At 40.1% G+C, this 27,097-nt stretch overlaps 1 protein-coding gene across 2 annotated transcripts in view; it reads right to left on the bottom strand.

Moving 5' to 3' along the window:
* Positions 1–2,668: 2,668 nt before the first annotated feature.
* The window catches only part of WDR26 (WD repeat domain 26), a 44,700-nt gene continuing 20,271 nt past the window's right edge, over positions 2,669–27,097 (bottom strand). For both annotated transcript variants that reach the window (XM_066237502.1, XM_066237499.1), the window contains exons 7-14: positions 25,805–25,943; positions 20,257–20,397; positions 16,264–16,383; positions 14,355–14,500; positions 13,264–13,342; positions 12,852–12,981; positions 10,985–11,170; positions 2,669–7,352 (exon numbers count right to left, since the gene is read on the bottom strand). In XM_066237502.1, the coding sequence (XP_066093599.1) occupies positions 7,327–7,352; positions 10,985–11,170; positions 12,852–12,981; positions 13,264–13,342; positions 14,355–14,500; positions 16,264–16,383; positions 20,257–20,397; positions 25,805–25,943 (967 nt within the window). In that variant the 3' untranslated portion in view covers positions 2,669–7,326. The remainder of the gene's footprint in view (positions 7,353–10,984; positions 11,171–12,851; positions 12,982–13,263; positions 13,343–14,354; positions 14,501–16,263; positions 16,384–20,256; positions 20,398–25,804; positions 25,944–27,097) is intronic.

Genomic DNA, 27,097 nt, shown 5'->3' with positions numbered 1-27,097 from the left:
CAGCAGTAGGCCCTTAAACTTTTCATTCATCTTGACAATTTTCCTTTGACAAGTTTTAAGTCAGTTTTATTTCAAGGCACGTGGCCATCTGCAGACGAAGGGAGGTTTGTGTGGCGCAGTGCTTAAAGCCAGGAGCTCCTTCACACCACCAGTTAATCTGTTTCAGCCGAATGCCCCCATTTGTAAAATGGGAAGTAGTGTCTGCCCCCTACAGCTACCTTGAGAATCAAATGGAAATGCATATGAAGTGGCTCATCCATATTGACCAGCCTCCAATATATCAGCCCAAATGAAGACCCGTTCCCTATTGATGTTACTCAATGACCACACAGTGTTGTGGTTAGCCCCTATCACCCTTGCTGCTTTTAATTCTTGGTTTCATTGCTGAAGAAATAAAGCATTATCCCCCAGTCCCCAAAAGTGCCAATAAGTGGATTAGTGCCAACTAACAACATAAAGTTACTTGGAAGTGGTAAGGTGGTTTAAAAATCTCAGTTAAATGCATAACATTTAGCCTATTCATTAATTTGAATTCTAGATATGGTCTAGCATCATGACCAATTCTCATTTCATAGGAAATGAAAACTTGATTGAAAGTATGTTCTTCCCTGTTTCCTGCATTAGCTATAATTACATGCTGATTGACTGTTGTTGGGCAGATAAAATATATTATGCTCACTTTGTTAAAGACGGCGCTGCCCAAGAGGAGGCCGTCGCCCAGGTGATATTAATGTGTTGGGGGCAGGCAGGATCGTTGTAGCCTGGGGCTTGGTTTTGGGATTAAGCCTTTCCCACCCTTTTTGATGTGGGGCAGTACAATCCAATCATGCCTTTGTATTTGAGACTTCCCTATTTTGTATATTGGATTAAAGGTTTTGAATCCACACTATAAAATGGGGGCAGAACGGAACGGGAGCTTGCTCTCTTGGTTCCTGGGATGATTAGCATGAGAGAGCAGAGAGGGAGCAGAGCAGAGAGCAGAAAGAGGCCATGTGGCCAGGAGAAGCAGCCAAGATGGCGGAGTGCTGAGTGAGATGCCAGTTTGTGTAGTGTTTGTATCTGGGATAAGGACGGAGATGGGGAACTGAGGAGAATAAGGTTTCTAGCCTTATTCCTAGAAACCTTTGATTCTAGGAAACTCGGATAAGTCAGTAGCTTTGTGAGCACTGAATGTGAGTGGGTTTTGGAGCCCAATGTGTGTTTTTACTTGCCTGCCGGGTGCAAGCTAGAATTAAAGATGACAGCCCATCAGTTTTTGGCTCCGTTGTTTCTTTACCGACTGTCCGAATCCAATGCGAACCTGCATGGGCCAGGCTGCTGGCTTTACTACTGTTTTGTTAACTGTATGATTGGAATACTGTTTCAAATGCAGCAAGCTTGCTATTAAGTACGCCAGTCAAGTTCATGGGAGAAAGCCACTGCCACAAAATCAACAGTGACACAGGATGCTTGGAGGCAGTGTTAGGATGGTGGGCTCATTGTGTTTGCTGACTCTTCCCTAACAGTTTTAAGTTTTTCTGGAAAATATTCAAGTAGAAATTAAGTAATGTGACCAAAGACCATCAACTTTTCTTTTCCTGAAATGGAAGGGAACTGAATTGTTTTAAAATAACACATTCTATTAGATTTGTTAAGGTTGGGAAATTTTTATTCTTTTCTCTGGGATCTGCAGGAAATTTTAAATGCAGATGAACCATCTAAGTTAGCTAAATCTGCACTGAACAGCTGTAAAGAAAACAAGGGGAAAAGTTTCTCTTGCCCACAGACCCAAGAGGAAGTTGCAACCAGCCCTAGCAAAGCAGCGAGCAGTCAGGATGAGGAAGCACACCCTCTTTTGCCCTGCCCTGACTCTCAGTACCTGCCTGCCAGATGCTAAGTTTTCACATTTGAACTTCCTCTAACTGAACAGAACTTGACTCTTTGTAAGTGGGCAATTTTTCCCATAAATACAAATGTATTATACGTTTGTACATAATGAATGCTTCTCCAAGGAGATCTTTAAAGAACTATACAATTATGATATAAACTTAAATTTCAAACTGGAAATACATTTTTTTTACTAATTAATGCCTAAATGTATAATTTCAGATGCACTAATATTTTTTGGACAAAGTGGGGGCATGTCATTGTTTTAAAATGTAAATTTTTCTTTTTTTTTTAACAGAGACAGAGAGAGAGAGGGATAGACAGGGACAGACAGACAGGAACGAAGAGAGATGAGAAGCATCAGTTTTTCGTTGTGACACCTTAGTTGTTCATTGATTGCTTTCTCATATGTGCCTTGACTGCGGGCCTTCAGCAGACTGCGTAACCCCTTGCTCCAGCCAGTGACCTTGGGTCCAAGCTGGTGAGCTTTTGCTCAAACCAGATGAGCCCGCGCTCAAGCTGGCGACCTCGGGGTCTCAAACCTGGGTCCTCGGCATCCCAGTCCAACGCTCTATCCACTGTGCCACCGCCTGGTCAGGCTAAAATGTAAATTTTTTAAAATTAGTCCAAGATTTCACACAGTAGCTCTTTAAAAAGATATCCCAACAGATAAAGTAGTACTTCCTTAGGCACATAAACTCTAGGTAAATATGTGGAAGTCAAATTCAGCAAATTGGTTGTCTCAGGTAAAAAACTTAAACGTGCAGATTAATGGATATTATGAGATTTAACACAGCAACAGTTACTTATCCATTCTGTTTATTGGGTGGGTTGGAAGGGTATACAAACGATTGGTTAAGTGCTACGCACTGACATGGAAAGGTGTATTAAAAAAAATCCCAGTAAAGCAAATTTAAGTTAATGTACCTTTGATTGAACAAAATTTTAAAGATTTTTAATATACTTTTAATAATTATAAAATAAAAGTTAACAAAGGGTGTTTTGTAAATAATTAGTAGAACAAGTGAAAATAAATATCAGAGACCTGAAGTTTTTTATGCTTTAATGAAATAAAGCAAAGAAATTTAAACTACTAAATATAATCTGAGAGGCAGTTAAAAAAACAAAAAACAAAACCCCCCAAAATTTAAGAACACAATCCTTTGAAACATTTAATCAGTCCATAAGCAAATAGTTATTACATACCATAAGCTCTAATGTTAACTAGTTCCACCACAATGCCATGTAAATCTTGACAATTTAGAAATCTTGAGATCGACACTTAAGTTCTTTTCTTGATCTCTACAGCTTGGTTTGTAAGGACGTACATGCTTTTGTGGGTCTACTCCCTTCGCCACACACACACGTTTTCAGGAGCCACTAACATTTTTTTCCATCTGTGCCTAAAAATGTTACAGTTCAGTTTTAGCACATTAACCCTGATAAAGAAAATGTTTAAGTTAAAGATGGGGGGACACAGTTTCTATCTTATAAAAATATACCAGCATTAACCAAACCTTAAATTCAGAGAGGGCACTTCACATGTGCACAAGACTTTCAGTAAAATTGACAAGAACCCAGAACTGTTACTGGGCCTTCTTGTGATAGAACTCTCTTCCACACAGACACACCACACACACACACAGGCACACATTTTTATACCATCAATTTCATTAAATCCAGGCTATCTGGATTATGGAGATAGGGGATGAGTTTTAATAGGTTTTGTTTTTGCAACTACAGGGCAGCTATTACAATAGACTAATCACTGAAAAATTTCAATTGAGTTCACCCTGTTTTAAGAAAGTGTCTAAGTGTCAATGAAATTCACCTCTTCTTTTAAATTAGCAGTTTATATTGAATCAGATGTGGTTTTTTGTGGAAGTACTGTTTTGGAGAGCAACTCCCAAGAGAGCTGCTAACATCTAAATGAGAAATTAAAATGAAACTAAAGATATATATACATTTTAGAGATGGGACAAAAAGGATATTAAGAAAAATGTCTTCTTTCCTCCCCATTCAAAAGCAGCCATCTTCTGCTGTGAAAGAAACTGACATGGATATGTCCCTTTCAAGAGATGTACGATATATTTACCACTGTGAGCAGAGGTTCTTGTGTGCAGGAACCAACAGCCTAAAAAAGAAAATTTCACATAGGGAGGGGTGGGGAAGAAGGGTTTTCTATTAATGTCACGGAATGCCACTCTAGAGGGAGAACACTCCTAATAATAAAAATCACCAGACTACTACTAGTGTGACGTCAGATTAAGAAAATACAAGAAATTGTGTATTTTCCCCCCTTTTAACTAGCAGGTTATTTTAATTGGTTTATATTTAGTTAGGTAATCCCTTTTTATTCTCCCACCCACTAAAATGGGCCAATTTGTAGGGACGTTTGGAAGTAAAATTTCCTGTTTAAACTACTTACCTGGTTTACTGTAATACATTTTCCTGGCCAATAAAAATAACAGGAAGGTAGCTAGCATGAACACTAATAAAGTACAAAAACCAGAACTGAAGCTTTGTCATCCCTCCCAGTAAATACTTGATCACCACCCACACGCCAATCTTAGTAATCCCCAAATCCAACATTGTACTATTAACCATTTGGAGGAAAAAGACATTTAATTTCATACTTGCTCTAGCCCTTAATCAATGAGTAACAACAAAAACGTTTTTAAGCACATGGAAATGAGCCTACTAACCTGATTTTTGGAGCCCAAATTCTCCATTCTATTTTGATCTATGTGCAAAAAGTATTGGTACTTTTCAATTTGTACATTTGTTAGTATCTTGCGGCTGGCTTGATAGTTTTCTTTTATATATTCTCACTCTTAACCCTACATAGACTATAGCACTATCTGAAGGTCTCAGTTCCATCTATGGGTTACACCATCCTGCTCTCGGGTTCTCTGTCCCATTAGACCCTAGGTTTCTTCATCATTTATTTCGCCTCTCTAGCAGTCACAGCATGGCAAATACATGAAATAGACGTTTACAGCAAATTGGCACAGCAAAGTACCAGTATACATAGGAAGCTGACCAGTACACACAGGAAGCTGCCAGTTCAGGCAGACCTGGAAAACACTCACCTAGCTGCTGTAGAAACCTTTGCATAGTTGTTACTCCGTTTTAATGGAGCTATGTTCTTGTAAGATGTGCCTTGCTTTTACTCCACTTTTTAAAAGTGTTTTTATCTGCACTTCAGAAGCACTCTGAAAACTCAGATCTAGGGGCGGCTGGGTGAAACATTGTAGAATCTGAGTGCCCAACTGCCCCTGAATGGGCACACATCTCAGTGAAAGTTACAATATACTGAGCACACTGTAACCAAGTCTGTAAACAGCTGTGGAGTTTCTACGCCCACATTTTGTCCATGATGTTACTGCAGAGACTGGGGTGTATTAACGGCTTCAGGGTATATATATGAATCACTTAAAATATGGATTTAACTGTACTGAGGTAAAGAGAAGTTGCCACTTAATTATATACATTTACCAATGAAGATTTTTATTCAAGCTTAAAGTAAAAAGTTATTTTAGTTAAGAAAAATGAAGTACCAGATAAACTGTAACATATAGTTTTCTTAACTTAGAAGTATCAAAACAGGAATTCTTGATTCTCTAAGTGGTGATCTCTGCAAAATGGAGCTTAAAGAAATCTTTTACATACCAATTTGATAAAATAATCTGCTGACCACGATCTGTCATTTTCTCTACGAGAGCTTTTGGGAGAATCGTGCTATATTAAGGCCAATTGTATTTATTTTTCTTCTCCCCTTCCCTGACTCCTATTTCTCCATGCTGCTGCCCCCTGCCCCCATGGAGGAATTCCTGACACCCAAGCCTTTCTCTTCTTTGTGCATCCTCAAAAGTCTACTTCTGGCAATATTATAGACTTGGCTGGGCCTAACGGGGAACTCAGGTTTACTTTTCTTTCTCAGGATCTCATTTTGGGGGCATTCCCACTCCTCTTCCTCTTCCCAGTGTAACAGTTGTGGTCACCATGTGTATCCTCTACTGAAAAAGGGAAGAAATTTCAAAGGAGACTAAGGATATTGCAGTCAGCTGTTATAGAATTTAAAAGCACAACGTGAACACCAGGCTTTTGGCTTGTTTTAAATGTGAAATTCTCAAAATTAAAAGTGCTTTGCTGTAAAGGAAACCTTTCCTTCAACTCAAAGGGGAGGGAGAGGGAAAGACTATCCACAGCACCAGTTAGAATGAGGTTCAGTATGGCAATCTCTGAAACTGTGAAGGAGTCTTCTTTAAAGTTATGCATCCCTATATGTCAAGAGTATGGGCAATTAAGAGAAATGACTAGGAGGTTTTAAACCCAGTTAAGTATGTTCGTAACCTGCTGAATTCTTCTCACAAGCGCAATTATACTATAAACTTCCAAAGTGGTTATATCTGATTTCTACTCTCGCTAGATCACACTCAAGTGATTTCCCAAGTTGAGAACAACTTGAAACAAGCTTTGTTGAAAACCTAAACTACCTATCCCTCAGGTTGGTATATATTTAAAATTTTGAATCCTTTCTTCCTTCAAGATCAGATACTGATGTTACTTCAGGAATAAAACAAAAGGGGGAAACCTTCACAGTATTACTCTGATTTCCTGTGTAATGTCCTTCCAAGCACTGTTTCTGACCATGTCTTGTGGTATTCCAGAAGAGCATCAGTCATACTGCGTATCTAAGTTATAGAGGAAACTTTTTAAGCTGGTTTAGGTTCCAAATGTATACAAATGAAGTCACTTTGATCCTATAAATACTTCTTAATTTATTTTTTAAAAAATTGTGCTGTTAACCCTTTTACGGGGCAACAAGCTATGTGAAAAGTACAAAACTTTTTGTCAAATGTAATATTGAGAGTGCTTTTGACATAGTTCACTGGTTTATCATCTGGATCTGTATATACTGCGCAATGGGCAAGGCTAGAATCCATGAACCAAGCTGCAAAGATCTCAAGCTAAATAAGGCGGAAAGATTTGAAGAAACAAAAGAAGGAAATTCTTTCCTATCCAATGTATACTCTTCAGACTAATGCACTCTATCAAGCCTTCTAAACTGTTAAATAAAGTTTTCCAAACAAGCATTTAAACTTCATTACACAGAAGAGAAACAAGAATGGTATCCCACCAGACAAAAGGCAGGAGGGAAAAAAATATATATACTGAGTTCGATGGGTAAGCCTGAATGTAGCACAGTTCTTCACAACCGATGGGGGGATAATTCAACATGGTGTCCAACAACGTTCTAACGACGTGCTTCATCTCAACTGGTTACTATGAAGCAAGGTGTAAATGTTTGGCCCCAATCGGGCTTCAGAAATGGTTCTTTTTTTCATGACGAGCATGTCTGTCCAGCTATCAATCATGTTTGTTTGCACCAAATCCCAAGCCATTAAAATACGACTAATTTAAGTTAAACAGAAGTCGTCTGTTCCAAATTCGCCATCAACTATCCATGCTACTGCATTCCTCTGAGTGAAGACAAGATGACAAGTATATGGAAGAGGGGAATGAGGGGAAGAAGAAGGGAGGGGAAGAAAAAAGTTACCAGTTAGAAAGTTTTAAATCAGCATCATGACATCACAAAATACAGTAACAATAAAACAAACACAGTAAGGCAGACTCTTTACACTTTCACCATAATCATTAAAACAATGTGCCTGCATCATGCCTTCTTAGACCATGTACCAAGAGTCTAAACTCATGATGGTTATTTTGAATACTGTAGAACTCAAGTGAATAATTATATTGGAATATCATACTGTTAAAATGAACATTGAAATGGTTATGCAGAATAGAAGACTCTTTAAGCTAGTTTACAACAGTAAGAAATATCTGGCTGCCAGTCCAGGGAAGAACTGTGCATTATAACTGTAACTGCATGCTTAATTCTCCTCTCAGTGGCTCCATTTGAAATTCTGCAAGGTCTTTTATTTTTTTATGCTATACAATGTACCCATTTAAAGTGTCAATTCAATAGTTATTATTAGTATATTCACAGGATTGTACAAGCATCATACAACCAATTTCAGAACATTTTCATCACCCATCAACATATATAAATTCCCACTCCCAAACTTAAGTAACCACTAGTCTACTTTCTGTCTATATGGATTTGCCTATTTGGGACCATTTCATAGAAATGAAATCATAATATGTGTTATTTTGTGTCTGGCTTCTTTCAAGTTTCATCCAAGTTGCAGCATATGTTAGTACTTGAGACTATTCCATTTTATATATTCCTCAAAAAAAAACCCACAAAAAAACCCCACACACAGTATGGAACTCAACTATTATAAAACAGGTCAGCAAATTCTGTTTTGAAATGGAGTTAAATAAAATGTTTATTTAAGTGACTTATATAGTGTATCTTAAAGCATTATGATTTTTGAATGTCATCTTTTTTTATCTTCAGCTATTTATTTCAAAATTTCTTTCCAATCAGGTATTAATTAGGGGCCTGTCCAACACAGTGAGTATCCGCATTGACCCAATTCAAACAGCAGTGACTCTCATTGCACCGCAGTGGAAGCATACCCAGATCCTTGAGGGTCCGTAAATCCACTCACAATAAATCTGTTACTATGTACCTATGTTCCTACATCTTTAAACCAAACATGCCAATTTGAAGAACTATTAAAATCAGAAAAACTCATGTAATCACTGATAGATTTATAAAACATCTTAATAGGTCTCGACATCTAAACAGGACAACAAAGGAAGGTAGAGTTTTTGGTCTTAGTGGATTTCCACCAGGAATGGTAGAGTGTCATATAGTAATCCACAAACACAGAAGGCCCATTGGGTCTGAGCAACTGGGCAGCAGTTCTCAGACATTGTGACCACATGCTCTGCACGCTTCTCACCCTCACCTTTGGCCATATAGCCTCACCTGCCAGTCAGACCTGGTCACATCTCGTACAATTTGTACCACAAAGATATTTTTAAAAAGTATAGAGAATATGCTTTTTCTAACCATAATGCTATCCTGACAACCCTCCTCCACAGAGAATAACTTAACAGAGAGCAGTTGGTCATCTTTCTTACTAAAGCACTTAGTGGGACACACTATGAACAAAATCATCTATTTCTAGGTAAATTATTTCTTTCTAAGCAAACTAAATATCTTACTTGCTTCATTTGAAAAAAAGAGGGACTGTCACATAAAATTTCTCATTATCTCTTTTCTCTAGTACTTGTAATGACTCAGTTAAGCTGTTAGCTGTGAGCCCCTGGCTTTGGGCTTTCTTCGTCTCCAAGTATGTGAAAGTTGTGGAAAAAATCAGACTTGGATCTGAAGGCCTGGCAGCACTCAACAGGTTAATCTTGCCAAGCTTCGCTTTCTCACTAACAGAAACGAGGAGAAAAGCGCTTCTTTTGCAGGGCTGTGAAGATTAAACAGGGTAGTGTAAGGAGCCGAGCATGCTGCTTGGCATGGACACATGATAAATTTGGCTCCCTCCTTTCTTGGTCCATCACACACACCGCTCACGCTCATATGCTACAGGTGTTAACGGGTGTTTTATTTTTAAGAGTAAAATCCATAATCAAGGATCATTCTGAAGTTGCTCCAATTATGTGTAATAGTTATAGTATCATGGGTCTGAAGAATAAAATGCTTCTTGTTTGATGAAGCAAGATTTCCTTGCGGCTTTTTAAAAAAAATTTTATTATTTATTTTTGTATTTTTCTGAAGTTGGAAACGAGGAGGCAGTCAGACAGACTCCCACATGTGACCGACCGGGATCCACCTGGCACGCCCACCAGGGGGCGATGCTCTGCCCATCTGGGGTGTCGCTCTATTGCGACCAGAGCCATCCTCAGCACCGGGCAAACTTTGCTCCAATGGAGCCTTGGCTGCCGGAGGGAAAGAGAGAGACAGAGGAAGGAGAGGGGGAGGGGTGGAGAAGCAGATGGGCACTTCTGCTGTGCGCCCTAGCCGGGAATCGAACCCAGGACTCCTGCACGCCAGGCTGATGCTCTACCACTGAGCCAACCAGCCAGGGCCTTCCTTGCGGTTTTTATTTTTATTTATTTATTTTACTGTATTTTTCTGAAGCCGGAAACGGGGAGAGACAGTCAGAGAGACTCCCGCATGTGCCCGACCGGGATCCACCTGGCACGCCCACCAGGGGGCGACGCTCTGCCCCTCTGGGGTGTCGTTCTGTTGCGACCAGAGCCACTCTAGCGCCTGGGGCAGAGGCCGAGGAGCCATCCCCAGCACCCGGGCCATCTTTGCTCCAGTGAAGCCTCGGCTGTGGGAGGGGAAGAGAGAGACAGAGAGGAAAAAGAGGGGGAGGGGTGGAGAAGCAGATGGGCGCTTTTCCGGTGTGCCCTGGCCAGGAATCAAACCCGGGACTCCTGCACGCCAGGCTGATGCTCTATCACTGAGCCAACCGGCCAGGGCCTTCCTTGTGGTTTTTATTTTTATTTTTTATTTATTTATTTTTTTGTATTTTTCTGAAGTTGGAAACGGGGAGGCAGTCAGACAGACTCCCGCATGCGCCTGGCCGGATTCCACCCAGCATGCCCACCAGGGGGCGATGCTCTGCCCATCTGGGGCGTGGCTCTGTTGCAACCAGAGCCATTCTAGTGCCTGAGGCAGAGGCCATGGAGCCATTCTCAGCGCCCGGGCCAACTTTGCTCCAATGGAGCCTTGACTGTGGGAGGGGAAGAGAGAGACAGAGAGGAAGGAGAGGGGGAGGGGTGGAGAAGCAGATGGGCGCTTCTCCTGTGTGCCCTGGCCAGGGATCGAACCTGGGACTCCTGCACGCCAGGCCGACACTCTACCACTGAGCCAACCAGCCAGGGCCCTTCCTTGTGGTTTTTAAAGTGACAATACTAAATAGCTAATTAAATGTAAATGAGGTGGCACGTTCTAACTTATTCTCCCCAGTGTCACCAAGGAAATATATAAACAATACCTCTGTATCTTAGATTACTCACACTCCCATCTGAAGAGTGAGATACTGTATAATCTCTCTAAAAAAGGAGACAATAAATTATATCCCACACTTTAAAAAACTGTTTAAAACTGCTTCCACCTGGTAACGAACAGGGTAATGTTTCATCTGGAGGAAACAGGAATGCTGTGCTGTGTTACCTTCAATATTCTGGTGGTCTATAAAAGGTGCCGGTCCCCATATTCTCACAGTGCCGTCGTCTGAGGCACTGGCCATCATGGATGAGATCTGTGGATTCCAGCTCACACAGTTGACTGTACGTGTGTGCCCTGTCAGTTCTGCGATCGGCAGCTCACTACGTTTGTGCCAGATGTAAACCTTGTGATCTGAACATATGGTAATGAAGGGAAAGTTAGGAAGTAATCACACATTAACAAGACCAACAGATTTTAAATGATCATTCATAACAGAGAACATATGACTTGATTAGAATTTAAAATATACACTTTGCTCTGTTAAAAAGGTGATTAGCTCTCAAGTCACCACAAAATCTATTTGTAATATTCTGTAATATATGAGTAATACAGAATCACAGCCAAGGTCTCTGACTGGAAACAAATGTAGGTTAAATATAAATCCTACGGAAATCTGAGGTGACAGAGAAGCCATGTATCCAAATTCAAAATCAGCAATAATGAAGATATTAGCTTTATAAAGCTTTACTAAGGGCTTACAATGTACTAGGCACTAAATACTTTACACTCATTATTTCACCTTCACCACCATCGTGAGGTGGGTGCTTACCCCCCTTTCACAGACTAAGAGGTGAAGTGACCTGCTCATGGTTAACAGCTGGGGAACCGGAAGCTGGGACTGAAACCCACAAGGCCCTGCTCAAGAGCTCAGGGGTCTAGACAACTGTTCCAGATCAGCACCACATGAGCTTTGCAGAAGGCTGTTTATAATCTAATGAAGTGCCCATAAAAACCAAAACCTCCAACAACTTTGTTACTTTGTGATAAAACTAATCTTTAAAATACACCCAACCAAACAGTACAGAACAATGGTTCCGAGTATGGATCCTGGAGTCAAGATAACTCTATTCCCATCCTCCCTCCATCACAGACTAGCTGTATAACTGTGGATAGGTTGGTCATTTTTTGCAACTCTTCCCTCTATATACGGGGATTCATACTTCCTCATCAGGTTATGAAGATAAAGGTAAGTCTGTATATGAAAAGGTGTTTTGAACGGAGTCTAACATAACACATAGCAAACGCCGTGTATTACCATAGTAAACAAAATTGGGTGGTGGTTCTTAAACAGAAGGGAGAGAATCCCAGGGTAAATCAGAAGTGTTCAATCTGAAGAGCTATATATAGGTCACCTAGCTGTGTGGTCAGTATGGGAACTTTTAGTGGGTGTGCTGCCAACCGAGTCATCTTTTGAGTCGTGGAAAGGTAATTAACTTATAAAAGAATATGCCCTGGTTTAAAAACTTCTAACATAAAAAGTTGGGATGGTTTCTGTACATTTTTTTGTGTGTGTGAAGCAAAAGCTAGGAGTCACTGAACTGAATTTCTTTCCTATAATTTGAAATATAACAGCTGAAATTGCTTGGAGACATGAACACCTACATCAGTGGTAGTCAACCTGGTCCCTACCGCCCAGTAGTGGGCATTCCAGCTTTCATGGTGGGCAGTAGTGGAGCAACCAAAGTATAAATAAAAAGATAGATTTAACTATAGTAAATTGTTTTATAAAGATTTATTCTGCCAAACTTAGCGAAAATACGACATAAAGTACTTGGTAAGTAATTATTACTATATGCTTTAACTTGCTGTAACTCTGCTTTATAAATTTTATAAAGTAAAGTTAGTTCCCTACTTTATAAATCACCATTACTGTGGAACCAGTGGGCGATTCAAAAATTTTACTACTAACAGAGATACAAAAGTGGGCGGTAGGCATAAAGTTTTGACTACCCCTGACCTACACAAATTGGAAGAATTACAGAACCTGAAACCCATCAATGGATGTGAACTGACAGTGACACAGATGCTTTACCTTCACTGCCACTAGCGATGAAGTCTTCATTATGGCCTCCAAAACATGAATGAATTGTATAAAACCCTTGCGTAACACCTTGATACTTTCTTACTAAAACTCTGTCTTGCAAGTCCCATAAATGAACTCCCTGTAGGCAAAAGAGAATACAGGTGTTTATTCTATCTCAACTTGAAAGATTTTAAAAAGTAATCACTGAATATCCCTTTGCCTGAGGGAACATTTTTATTTTCTATTTATGTAAAATGCCAATGTTCTGACAAATTTACAGAGTTGATTCCACACACTTAAGGATCAAACATATGGAGTAAATTTTAATAATTAGTATAAATATTTGTTTATATATAACAAAAATCACAAATTCTGAAAGAACTAAGATAAAATTTTCTGAGAATTATATTAATAAACTTACCTGAGTTGCTACATTTAACAAAGCTAATCGGCCATTCTTTGAAATAGTAAAAGACATAATGGGATGATCTTCTTGTACTCTGTAACCAGAAAATAGTTTGTCAAAAGCAACATACTAGGAATCAAGACATTCAAATTATTAAAATATAAATTGTTCTATGCCTGTCTGGTGGTAGCGCAGTTTATAGAACGTCAGCCTGGGATGCTGAGGTCCCAGGTTTGAAATCAAGGTCGCTGCCTTGACCATGGGCTCATATGGCTTGAGTAAGGGGTCACTGGCTTTGCTGGAACGCCCGTCCCCCTCCATAAAGACATGTATGAGAAGCAATCAATGAACAACTAAAGTGCTGCAACTATGAGTTGATGCTTCTCATTTCTCTCCCTTCCTGTCTCTCTACACTAAAAAAAATGTTCTAGCTTAAATACCACAATTTTATCTGTAGTTACTATTATACGCTATACTTCAATCAAGAAACAGAAGAATGAGTCTGAACAGGTAGTGGCGCAGTGGATAGAGCGTCGGACTGGGATGCTGAGGACCCAGGTTAGAGACCCCGAGGTTGCCAGCTTGAGCGTGGGCTCATATGGTTTGAGCAAAAGCTCACTAGCTTGGCGCAGTGGATAGAGCGTCGGACTGGGATGCTGAGGACCCAGGTTAGAGACCCCGAGGTTGCCAGCTTGAGCGTGGGCTCATATGGTTTGAGCAAAAGCTCACTAGCTTGGAGCCAAGGTTGCTGGCTCGAGCAAGGGGTTACTTCGTCTGCTGAAGGCCCACGGTCAAGGCACATATGAGAAAGCAATCAATGAACAACTAAGGTGTCGCAACAAAAAACTAATGATTGATGCTTCTCATCTCTCCGTTCCTGTCCATCCCTGTCTATCCCTGTCTCTGACTTTCTCTCTCTCTCTCTCTGTAAATAAATAAATAAATAAATAAACAGAATGAGTTAATAATTACTAAGCATCACCTGACCATCACTCCAAATTACCAAAGAATCAAACCAAAACCAAAAACATATAAAAAACTCTTCTTCTGCAAGAGCAAGTTCAATTACACATTTTAATATTGTTTAATGGATAGAAAGTAGTTACATGTTCCTATCTGTAAGGTCCTCGAAGTTGTATCCCCGAATTCGCTGGTGTGTGTCTGAGGCCAGAACAGTCTTGCCATCACTCAAGCACCAAAGGCACTGCACCCGCACCCCTTCCCAGGAGTCCAGCAGGTTACCATCCAAATCCTGCGCGGGAGACAGGAAACAGCACAGTTCCTTAGCATTGTCTTTCTGGAATACAATTGTCTTTTCCTGAGACCAATCTCAACCTGATTGTTTCGTTAAGAGTTTTTAATCATGAAAATCCAAATACAGGCCAAATTTCATTATAAAACCACTAAAACAGGAGAGGGTGAGAACCTCTGTAAATCTATCCTCCTTTCAAAAACCCCCAAGCACAAAAAAACCCCAAAACAAAACAACAACAACAAAAAACCCAAGCACAGATAAATACAAAGAATCCCCAAGTTCCAAGTAAAAGTCTCGCTACTATTAGAAAATAATTCAAATATTCCTTAAAATTAACTCTACTGGGATTTGTCCTATATTCAGAAATTGTGATATGGAAAAAGATTACTACAACTGTAATTACATCTATAGAACTTAAGAATCTGTTATGTCATTTAAAAAAACTTCACCAAATTTGTAATGTGCTCTAAAGCTAAAAGCTCTCAGGATCATTAGTTTATTGAATATTCAAAGCACTGCGAGGCATTTTATAGATCCGGGAACTACCGAGTCCTGTGTCCTGAATGTTGAGATGCTGTGTGCTACAGCCAAGTCAGCAGAAACATACATGGCTATCTTTCACCCAAGGACTTAATAACTAACTTTAATGACACTAAATTCCATGAGTCTCACGGCCATCATAATGAAAGAAATTGGTAATTTGTAGGCTCCATTAAAGCCTTTAATAGTAAGTGATCTTTAGTTACAGTGAATATTTTGATGGATTTTTTATATTGTTTAATTTTAGTCTGAAAAATAAATCCAAAAGTGACTACTGGAACCATGTTAGGTAGTGGTATCAGGCACAAATCAAGACAAGACAGTCAACACTGCATTTGTATCATGGCCTACCTTGTCATAAGACTTTTTACCCATTACTTATTTTTATTCTCCCAACAATCCAAGATTAACAGAGCAGGTATTGATGAAAAGATACCTCAACTTGCTGGACGTGTGGTGGTGCAGTGGATAGAGCATCCACCTGGAACCTTGAGGTCCCAGGTTCACAACACCAAGGTTGCTGGCTTGAGCACAGGGTCACTGGCTTAAGCCTAAAGGTCTCTGGCTTGAAGCCCAAAGTCACCGGCTTGAAGGGGTCACTGGCTCGGCTAGACCCCCCACCCCCAGTAAAGGCACAAATGAGAAAATGATCAATGAACTTAAAGTCTTGCAACTATGAGTTGATGCTTCTCATTTCTCTCCCTTCCTTTCTCTCTTCTTCTCTCTTTCTCAGTAAAAATAAGTAAATAAATAAATAAATAAAAATACCTCAATTAAAGATTGGAAAGTTCTCTGGTGGCACTCACCTCCACTTTTATTCCATAAATATTTAAGACAGTCTACTCAGGAAACTCAGCAATTTTTTTTTATTCAAAAAATTCAAAAAGCCTTAAAAGAAATTAAGTACTAAATCTTATCATTCCTATACATTGGAAGCTTGTTTACAAAAATAAACTTAGTAAAATAATTTTTAAACTTAAACTCAAAATCTACACTTTGTACAAACACTTGGAATGGTTTTCTTTCTTAAAAAGAAAGAAAAGCCACAGAAAGTTCTACTGAAAAGTGCTTACCTAGAAAAATGGTAAAGTAGGTCTTTACCATTTTTATTTTTATAAAATGGTAGTTTATTTTATAAAAGTCAAGTGAATTCTTTATTTAAACAAAACTAAATTTACCTGGAAACAAGCAGCTATTTGGAAAGAGAACTAAATACTCACACACTGGTAGAACTGCCCACGCTGACCTCCGGTTACAAAGCGTTTCCCATCTGGATTCCACGCCACACTTGTTAAACTGTCTTCATGAGATTGGCTCATTTTTGTCCTTAGCTCTCCCGTCTATGGAGAAATAACACTGTGAATAAGACCTTCAAGATACCCCATAAAGGCAATGTGCAAAGATAAGAAAAGAAATACTAACTGGGGAATCTGGTTAGTTTCTTATTAGGGAAATAAACTGTTTTAAATTGGCCTGACAGCCCTCAGAAAAGAAATTAAAGACTTGAAGGAAAACCTCCAGTAGAACAATGCCCAGCACAGGTAACCCACAGAATAGCTGTGAGGAGATCCACTCCAACAAAACTTTCATCTTAACTAAGTGACATCCATAAATTAAAATATCATTTTCCCAAGTTAGATGAGCATTATATATACCTATTCCAAGTTTCCACTACTTCTCAGTCCATAGTTTTTTATACATGTTATTCTAAATATTTCTCAAACATGATTACTAGGTAGAAAAACTCTGCCCTTAAACTAGGCCAAGGGAGTATGCAGACTAAATTATGTTAAATTTCACATTCAAGATGATCAAAATGTAGTAGGGAAAATGAAACAGGAGAAATGAAAATTATTTTTCTGATATGTAAAACTTTATTTCAATGGAAAGTAACAGAAAAGAGAAATTTCTGTACTACTTAGCATAGCCATTCTCCAGCATTCCCAACTAAATAAGCATGACTAGTAGTGGTTACAACTTTCCAATATCCTCCTGCTATTTTCTCTAAGTTATTCAACTTAGAAGGTAGACACATACCATTTAATCTAGTCTTGATTCCATTTTGTTCATGGATTAGAAACAGGATCTGAGAGATAAGAGCTGCCCTTGGTATAATAAAAAGTACATGGGCATAATCTTCCTGTGAGAAATGGGTAATCAAAAGTAAAAAAAAACAAAGAGTGAAAACAAAGTGTATAATCAGGAAATGGGGCCGTGTAACAAAAGCAAAGCGGGCACAAAAATAGAAAACCAGACTTCTCCCTTAACTGGAAAAAAACATTCAGCAACCTTAAAGCCTTCCCCCTCATTGTTAACTGCTCTCACCTATTTACTTTTTCGGGTAGTTTGACATAAACAGTTAAAATCAAATTTTAGAAGCATAAACACACACAACAGCTAAGTTTTCGCCATTTTCTGTTCAAGAGTATGGTAATACAGAGTTCTAAAATGGCCTTTTCTTCTGTTATGTTCAGGATAGTTTACAAGTTTATGAGGCTATTAATTTGGAACCTATCTAAAAACATGAATAATTTGAAAACTGACTATAAAGGACCACCCATTCAGAAGTCAATAAAGTAGTGCACAATAAAAAAGTTAAGCTAGAACATAGATTAACTGTCCAGAATTTCAAAATTGCCTCAAAGGAAGACCACAGAGGTACTATAAATTAAGTCTTTATTATAAAATTACAACACGTACCTTCTCCCTTTGAGATGAGAAAAAAAAGCATAATGAAAAAAATTTTGTTTTTTAGGTCAGATTCCATTCCAACTATTTTATTAAGAGAAAGCCATCAGCCCTGGCCGGTTGGCTCAGCGGTAGAGCGTCAGCCTAGCGTGCGGAGGACCCGGGTTCGATTCCTGGCCAGGGCACACAGGAGAAGCGCCCATTTGCTTCTCCACCCCTCTGCCGCGCTTTCCTCTCTGTCTCTCTCTTCCCCTCCCGCAGCCAAGGCTCCATTGGAGCAAAGATGGCCCGGGCGCTGGGGATGGCTCTGTGGCCTCTGCCCCAGGCGCTGGAGTGGCTCTGGTCGCAACATGGAGACGCCCAGGATGGGCAGAGCATCGCCCCCTGGTGGGCAGAGCGTGGCCCCCGGTGGGCGTGCCGGGTGGATCCCGGTCGGGCGCATGCGGGAGTCTGTCTGACTGTCTCTCCCTGTTTCCAGCTTCAGAAAAAAAAAAAAAAAAAAAAGAGAAAGCCATCTACTCTATTCTGGGCTTGGAGGGCCCCCTGAACTCAACCCCAAATAACAACCCTGGAAAGAGGCCCTGGCCGGTTGGCTCAGTGGTAGAGCGTCGGCCTGGCGTGCAGAAGTCCCGGGTTCGATTCCTGGCCAGGGCACACAGGAGAAGCACCCATCTGCTTCTCCACCCCTCCCCCTCTTCTTCCTCTCTGTCTCTCTCTTCCTCTCCCGCAGCGAGGCTCCATTGGAGCAAAGATGGCCCGGGCGCTGGGGATGGCTCCTTGGCCTCTGCCCCAGGCACTAGAGTGGCTTTGGTCACAACAGAGCGATGCCCCAGAGGGGCAGAGCGTCACCCCCTGGTGGGCGTGCCGGGTGGATCCCGGTCGGGCGCATGCGGGAGTCTGTCTGTCTTTCCCGGTTTCCAGCTTCAGAAAAATAAATTAAAAAAAAAAAATTTTTTTTTCATAAAGACTCTTGGGAACTGGAGATTTTAATTAGGAAATGAATATTAGATAGTAGAGAATTACAGTTCACGTTCTTAAACAAGATAATGGCATCTGGTTATAGAGTTTGGTTTGGTTTTTTTGGAGATACATGCTTTATTTAGGGGTAAAATATATCTGTAATTCATCTTGACATGTTTTGAATATGGACACGTGTGTATAGATGCCTATTTGTATGCATACGTGTACACACAACTGTTCATCACCACTTTGGGTTATCATTAGACTCTTCTTTCACCTTTTCTCAATATTTGGAAATTTCTTCATAAAAAGCTGGGTCTGAAACATAAATAAATGACTGAGTGGTCAGAAAATCTTACTGATGTAACAGCAAGATCAGAGTCGAGGACCATCATCATCTGAGTCACTCCGTGCAGCTTTCTCGTCATCCTCTGCATAAAATTCTACTTATAGTCCCCCAGACTCAAAACCCTACCCTGTCAACTTACACTTTTACACCCAAATCATAGCCTGGACCATCCCCTTGCTTAGGGGTTACAAAGACAAAAACATCACCTAACCAGTCAGCTTTGAGAAGAAAGTTTAAACTTTTTTTCTAATTGCAACTCCAAGTTTTCCAAAACACAGTCTATAGATAATGAAGTGACCTTATGGGACCTTGGATAAAGTTCCAAGTTTTCATTTAGAAACAGTAATAAAGTCCTTAAAAAAGTACTGAAAATATCATTTAAATTTACTAAACTAAACCAAATATTAAATATAGGTTAAGGAGACGATGCAACTGTCATTAGAACCATTCAAACAGAAAATCTGGTTGAATGCTGATGTTTCTACCCTTGAAAGGTTAAGTTTTGTGTACAAGTATGAAAACTATGAAATACATAATCTTTTTAAACTTTCTTTTTTTTTTTCTTTTTGTATTTTTCTGAAGCTGGAAACGGGGAGAGACAGTCAGACAGACTCCCGCATGCGCCCGACCGGGATCCACCCGGCACGCCCACCAGGGGCGATGCTCTGCCCACCAGGGGGCGATGCTCTGCCCCTCTGGGGCATTGCTCTGCCACGACCAGAGCCACTCCAGTGCCCGGGGCAGAGGCCAAGGAGCCATCCCCAGCGCCCGGGTCATCCCTGCTCCAATGGAGCCCCGGCTGCGGGAGGGGAAGAGAGAGACAGAGAGGAAGGAGGGGTGGGGGGTGGAGAAGCAAATGGGCGCTTCTCCTGTGTGCCCTGGCAGGGAATCGAACCCGGGTCCCCCACACGCCAGGCTGACGCTCCACCGCCGAGCCAACCAGCCAGGGCCATACATAATCTTTTTAGATGTACAAAGTACCAAGTAAACAGCACACATTCTACAGCACAACATTCTTGAAAATCCTTACTGTTCAATCTTCCAAAAACTCTATTATACTTAGCATAATGTTTAAATTTATAAAACACCTGGAAAATTGTGTTCTGTCTAAAGAATTCCTTTTATAAGAGACACATCGTGGTCATTTGGTTGAATGGCTCTTGCTCTACATAATGAAAGCGTGACTATGCTTCAGTTGAGGAGGGAACTTGCTTACTTGTACATTCCAAAGCCAAAGCTCAGAGCAGTCATCTGGGCCACAAGCAACAAGATAGTTGTCATCTGGACTCCATGCAATATAAGAAACACCATAAGCATGTCCTTCTAATGTTTTAAGCAGTTTTAGCAGGTGTGTATCCTAGGGGCAAAAACAGACAACTCAGTTAACTCCCATCCTTAAAGTCATTGTTTCTTGGGCACAAGAACTTAAATAGCTGCAAAGACATATTTGGATGGCATAATCTGAAGAAATTTTCACAATCTCACCAATTTTCCCCAACTGAAACTCTAACAGCTTGCTTCATAAAAACTTGTCAGTGCTGCCTGACCTGTGGTGGCGCAGTGGATAAAGTGTCGACCTGGAAATGCTGAGGTCGCCGGTTCGAAACCCTGGGCTTGCCTGGTCAAGGCACATATGGGAGTTGATGCTTCCAGCTCCTCCCCCTTCTCTCTCTGTGTCTCTCCTCTCTCTCTCTCCCTCTCCTTTCTAAAAAATGAAGAAATAAATTTAAAAAAAATTTAAAAAACACAAAAACTTGTCAGTGCTGCAGCATCTACTAAGCACCTATATAGTAAACACACATTGTGCACTGGATGGAAATATGGAGATGACACTATCTATGTCCTTGGGGCTTTAAAAGAAACTGAAAACAGGGAGGGGTAATAAGACCTACCTCTTACTTATTTTTCTACACAGCTTTATTGAGATATAACATATAACTAAAATGTACTTTAAAAAATTTTTTTTTAATTTATTTTTTTACAGAGACAGTGAGTCAGAGAGAGGGATAGACAGAGACAGACAGACAGGAACGGAGAGAGATGAGAAGCATCAATCATTAGTTTTTCGTTGCACATTGCGACATCTTAGTTGTTCATTGATTGTTTTCTTATATGTGCCTTGACTGCGGGCCTTTAGCAGACCAAGTAACCCCTTGCTGGAGCCAGCGACCTGGGGTTCAAACTGGTGGGCTTTTTGCTCTAACCAGATGAGCCTGCGCTCACGCTGGCGACCTCAGGGTCTCGAACCTGGGTCCTCTGCATCCCAGTCTGACGCTCTATCCACTGCACCACCGCCTGGTCAGGCTAAAATGTACTTTTTTAAGGGATATAGTTCAGTGGCTTTTTAGTGCACTCACAAAGCTGTGCGACCATCACTACTATTTGACCAACGTTGTCATCACCTCGAAAAGAAACTGATAGTCATTAACAGTTATTCACCAGTTCACCTCCCTTAGCAACCAAACATTCTCCATGGATTTGCCTATCCTGAACATTTGATAATAAATAAATCTACAAGTGGTCTTTTGTAATTGGCTTCTTTCACTTAGCATAATGTTTGCAGGTTCATCCATGTTGTATAAGGTATCATCAGCATTTTATTGTTGAATAATATTCCATTTTATGGATATCTAATATTTTGCTTCTTCCTGCATCAGTTGATGTGAATCATGTGAATGGTTTCTACTTTTTTACTACTATGAATAGTGCTGCTACCACCATGTATGAGTTTTTGTACAGACCTATGTTTTTAATATTTTTTATTTATTTTTATTTTTTATTCATTTTAGAAAGGAGAGAGAGAGGGAGAGAGAGAGAAGGGGGGAGGAGCAGGAAGCATCAACTCCCATATGTGCCTTGACCAGGCAAGCCCAGGGTTTCGAACCGGCGACCTCAGCATTTCCAGGTCGACGCTTTATCCACTGCGCCACCACAGGTCAGGCCAGACCTATGTTTTTACTTCTCTTGGGTAGCTGCCTAGAAGTGGAATCCCAGGGCATACACTCTTTTTAACATTTTGAAGACTTGTCAAACTGTTTGCCAAATGTCTGTATTATTATTTTACATTCCCATCAGCAGAGCTACCGCTTATTTAGTGGTAATCAATATTACCATTGTTCACAAACAATCTCTCATTTAATCCTTATAAATCTGAAAAGACATTATCCTCCCCCATTCAAACCTAGGGAGAGAAAGGTCTAGAAAGGTTAGAATTTGCCTCAGTCCATACGTGGGGACTGAGCCCGGGATGCCTGACTCTAAACAGACCCCCCCTGAGCTGTGCAGCATGAATTGCAGAGCACAAACTTGGAAGTGGCAGATGACAAGGCTGAAAGAGTGACATCTTTATTATAGGCTAAGGAGCTAAATTTTATCCTTTAAGTGATGAGCCATTCAAGATTTTTAAGCTGTGGGATTATATATAATACTAGATTTAGGAAGAGAGCTCACACACAACGTAGAACAGTGGTCCCCAATCCCTGGGCCGCGGACCGGTACCAGTCCGCAGAGAAAGAATAACTTACATTTCCGTTTTATTTATATTTAAGTCTGAACGATGTTTTATTTTTTTTAAATGACCAGATTCCCTCTGTTACATCCATCTAAGACTCACTCTTGACGCTTGTCTCGGTCACGTGATAAATTTATCCATCCCACCCAAAGGCCGGTCCGTGAAAATATTTTCTGACATTAAACCGGTCCGTGGCCCAAAAAAGGTTGGGGACCACTGATGTAGAAGATGAATCATAATGAAGACACACAGGGCAGGATGCCCTTAATGAACCAACATGACAGCCAGAAGGGAAGGGGTCCTAAACTAAGATAGGACCAAAAGAGGTCACAAAATATACCCAAGATACAAAACTGACACAACAGAAAGAGGCGAGAAATGTTCAAAGACAACCTCCAAATTTCTGTTTTAAGGAATATGGATGGAATAGGGGAAGCAGGAATTTGACCACAGATGGGAAAAAGCAATGAGTTAATTTTCAGACTTTGGCCTAAAGACCTACTGGGACCAGCTCCGACCTGGTGAAAATTTCAAAGGTGATGACTAGGTCCAGAACTAGTCTGATAAAATCAGGTTGGAAATTTCTTTTCCCAGAAATGTCAGAGACATGGGTATGTGTACTGTATTTTGTGTCTTCACTGGACCCTAGGTTTATCATTCATCCACTTACTTAGTCCAAATTCCCATTGTTTTGACAAAAATAAATAGTTAATGCAACTGCTTCTGATTCATCTTTGGGAGGGGAATGATAGGCAGGAGGTCTCTATCTGAGATTACACTATCATTAGGTCCCAGTGATGTGCATAATTTAACAAGCCAGCCAAGTGTCTTGGACTAGTGTGAGGTCTTCCAGGGAAAAGCTTTCATTCCTACTGACGCTTTAGACCTACACCAAGATTTGCTTCTAAACTGAAGACAGACTACTTTAAAAGTATTAAACTCAAAAGCTAATTATTTTGTGCATATTAATACTATATTCTCACAAATACAGTGTGTCTATACTAACCTATCCAAAGTAGAAATACCATGTTCATGGAATCCACTTAACTTTTGCTTGAATTTTGACAGGGAAAATGGGTAAAACTCTTGTTTTTTTGGGCAAAGGTAAGAAAACCTATTAAAATCAAGTAGGCAGTGAAATGACATCTCAAATCTTAAGGTTTTCTAAGTGTTATTTTTTCTATCCATTAAAAGAGAGACACAATATATATGCAAAAAGATCACTAATTTTCTCACAAGTTTTTAAAATAATATCAGACATAACAAAATGCCATCATATCAAACTAACACTGTATCTCAGATTGGAATCTAAGCATTAATTCTGCATTTCCCAAGCTAATCTGACCACAAAAGCCCTTTACACATAATATCTACGAACATTCTGCACAATGAGAATTCTGACAAAAGCACTTGGGGAAACACTGGCATGAAAATTCAAATTCCTTAGCAAAGTATACAACAGTTCTCTTCATCTGGCTGCTACTGACCTCATTAAGCTTATCTTCTAGTCTACAAAGTTTCCTTCCTAAAATTGCCCGAGTGCCCACCTCTGTTTTCTTTCACACAAGGGCCAGCTATAACAAGCTTTGCCTAAATGATTACCTACTCCTTCATCTAAGATTTACCAGTCTTCCCTTCCCTGGCTTGCCAGTTCCAGTAGGATTTCTTATTTGAGCTCCAGCAGTAACGATTACAGAACAATTACCCTGTATTGCCATGAGCTCAGCCTGTCTCTCTCTAGTACAAGGTCTGCACACTGTGGGTGCTCGACAAATACTTGTTAAACAAAAGGACACTGCTGCTAGAAGAAAACATAATGAAGCATAGTTCTGATATTGTTTCTTTGTTTTCAAATATCTTGAGAGTAACTGCTGAATGAAAATACAACTCCTCAGAGTCATCTTCAAAGGTGTCCAAACTTTATTCCTGGCTAATTCCATATTCTAATTCTAAATTTTAAAAGAAGATTGTTTACTTTATAGTTTCAGGTGAAAGACTGCTAATCCAAATAAATCTCCTTCACCTATCTGGAGTCATGTACTTCTTTGACTGCTTGATAAATATCCATCTGGCTGAAAGAAATGGAAATACTTATTTCTACAAACTAGTATAGGTCATCTGGCTATAAACAAAGACAAATCTGATTTTAAAGAGAATTAAGAATTTTAAATCCAGAATACAATACTTTTTGTATGTATCATTGGGGAGTTATACAGGGGCAGGGAAGTTAACAGAAGTTCTACAAGTTACATAAAACTATGAAGGGTTTCAGAAGGCAAATGGTAATGAGTCTTTTCTAACTTGTGACAGAAAGGTATTTTATTAATCCATCACTCAAGTATTAACAAAGATAAAAATGAGCAAAGACATTAAGAGCAGTAAGTAGGTCTGGGATAAAAATGTTTATAGATTTGAGCCTAACATTTCCATTTATTAGCTGTGAGAGCCTGAACACTTAACTTCTATATCAGTTTTCTCATTTAAAGAAAGGAGATGTTAACCCTGCCCACGTAGTTTGGTGGGTTACAGCATCGTCCTGATACACCAAGATTGTGGGTTCGACCCCAGTCAGGACAAATACAGAAACAGATCGATGCTTCAGTCTCTCTCCCTTTCCCCCCTCTCTAAAATTTATTTATTTTCTTTAGTGAGAGAGACAGAGATAAGAGAGACAGAGGGACAGATAGGGACAGACAGACAGGAAGGGAGACAGATGAGAAGCATCATTCTTCGTTGAGGCACCTTAGTTGTTCATTGATTGTTTTCTCTTATGTGCCATGACTAGGTGGCTAGAGTCAAGCCGGTGAACCTTTGTTCAAGCCAGCGACCTTTGGGTCGTATCTATGATCCCACGCTCAAGCCAGCAACCTTGGGATTTCGAACCTGGGTCCTCTGCGCCCCAGGCCGACGCTCTACCCACTGTGCCACCGCCTGGTTAGGCCCCTATCTCTAAAATAAATAAACTTAAAAAAAAAATAAATACAGAAAGAAAGAGATGTTAGTACCTCAAAAAGTTAATCAGAGGAATAAATTAAATAATGCATGACTTAGTATAATCTAACATGTAACACTCAACAATTTTTATGATTTCTATATCCATAACCTAGACAATACAGAGAGGTAAGATATGACAGAGATGACAAAAAATATTCTCAGAAAATACTGTCTATATGTGCATACTTTAAAAACATTGACTCAATTAGATGAATAACAATCTTTCTTTGCAATCTAAAAGTCATCCTGGAGTACATACCGGATCCACTTGCCATATGATGACCGTTGTATCTTTTGATCCTGTTGCTAGTTTAGTGCCATCGTTAGAGAATTTACAGAACCATACTTCATTACAATGCTCCGTAAGTATCTGCTGAGTATAACATGGGAACTGCCTCCTAAAACAAAGAAGTCCACAAATAATTATTCTTTCAAAATAGATCAAAGTAATCATAATGACAATGTTAAACAACTGATAAAACTTCTTTGGAGACCAAAAACTAAAAAAAAAAAAAAAAAGATATGAATACATTTACAAATCTTAAGAATCAAGTTTACGTCTGACCAGGCAGTGGCGCAGTGGATAGAGCGTCAGACTGGGATGCAGAGGACCCAGGTTTGAGACCCTGAGGTCGCCAGCTTGAGCAAAAAGCTCACCAGCTTGGACCCAAGGCCACTGCTCGAGCAAGGGGTTACTCGGTCTGTTGAAGGCCCACGGTCAAGGCACATATGAGAAAGCAATCAATGAACAACTAAGGTGTCACAACAAAAAACTAATGATTGATGCTTCTCATCTCTCTTCGTTCCTGTCTGTCCCTATCTATCCCTCTGACTCTCTCTCCCTCTGAAAAACAAAACAAAACAAAACAAAAAACAACAACAAAAAAAGAATCAAGTTTACACTGGTATGTAAAAAAGAAAGAACATTAGTGAAGACAATCACAGGGGAAGTCAGTAATTAAAATCTGCTTCTAGCCCTGGCCAGTTGGCTCAGCAATAGAGCGTCGGCCTGGCGTGCGGGGGACCCGGGTTCGATTCCTGGCCAGGGCACATAGGAGAAGCGCCCATTTGCTTCTCCACCCCCCCCTTCCTCTCTGTCTCTTTCTTCCCCTCGCGCAGCCAAGGCTCCATTGGAGTAAAGATGGCCCAGGCGCTGGGGATGGCTCTGGTCGCGGCAGAGTGACACCCCGGAGGGGCAGAGCATCACCCCCTGGTGGGCAGAGCATCGCCCCTGGTGGGCGCGCCGGGTGAATCCTGGTTGGGCACATGCGGGAGTCTGTCTGACTGTCTCTCCCCGTTTCCAGCTTCAGAAAAATACAAAAAAAAAAAAAAAAATCTGCTTCTATTCACAACTTGTTCTTTTTTAAAGAGAGATAAAGTATGTTATATCACACTTATTTTGTGTAGGTCAGTTTATATAAATAAAAATAAATAATCAAGGCTCAAAGAAGGCAAGTAACTTCCTAGATACCATAAACTGATAAAAAGTTTCTATAAATATATATATATATTTAAGTTTATTTTATTGACTTTAGAGCTTTAGAGAGAGGAA

Source organism: Saccopteryx bilineata, chromosome 1, assembly GCF_036850765.1.
Source record: "Saccopteryx bilineata isolate mSacBil1 chromosome 1, mSacBil1_pri_phased_curated, whole genome shotgun sequence".
NCBI classification, from domain to species: domain Eukaryota; kingdom Metazoa; phylum Chordata; class Mammalia; order Chiroptera; family Emballonuridae; genus Saccopteryx; species Saccopteryx bilineata.
This window is presented reverse-complemented; position numbering and strand designations above follow the sequence as displayed.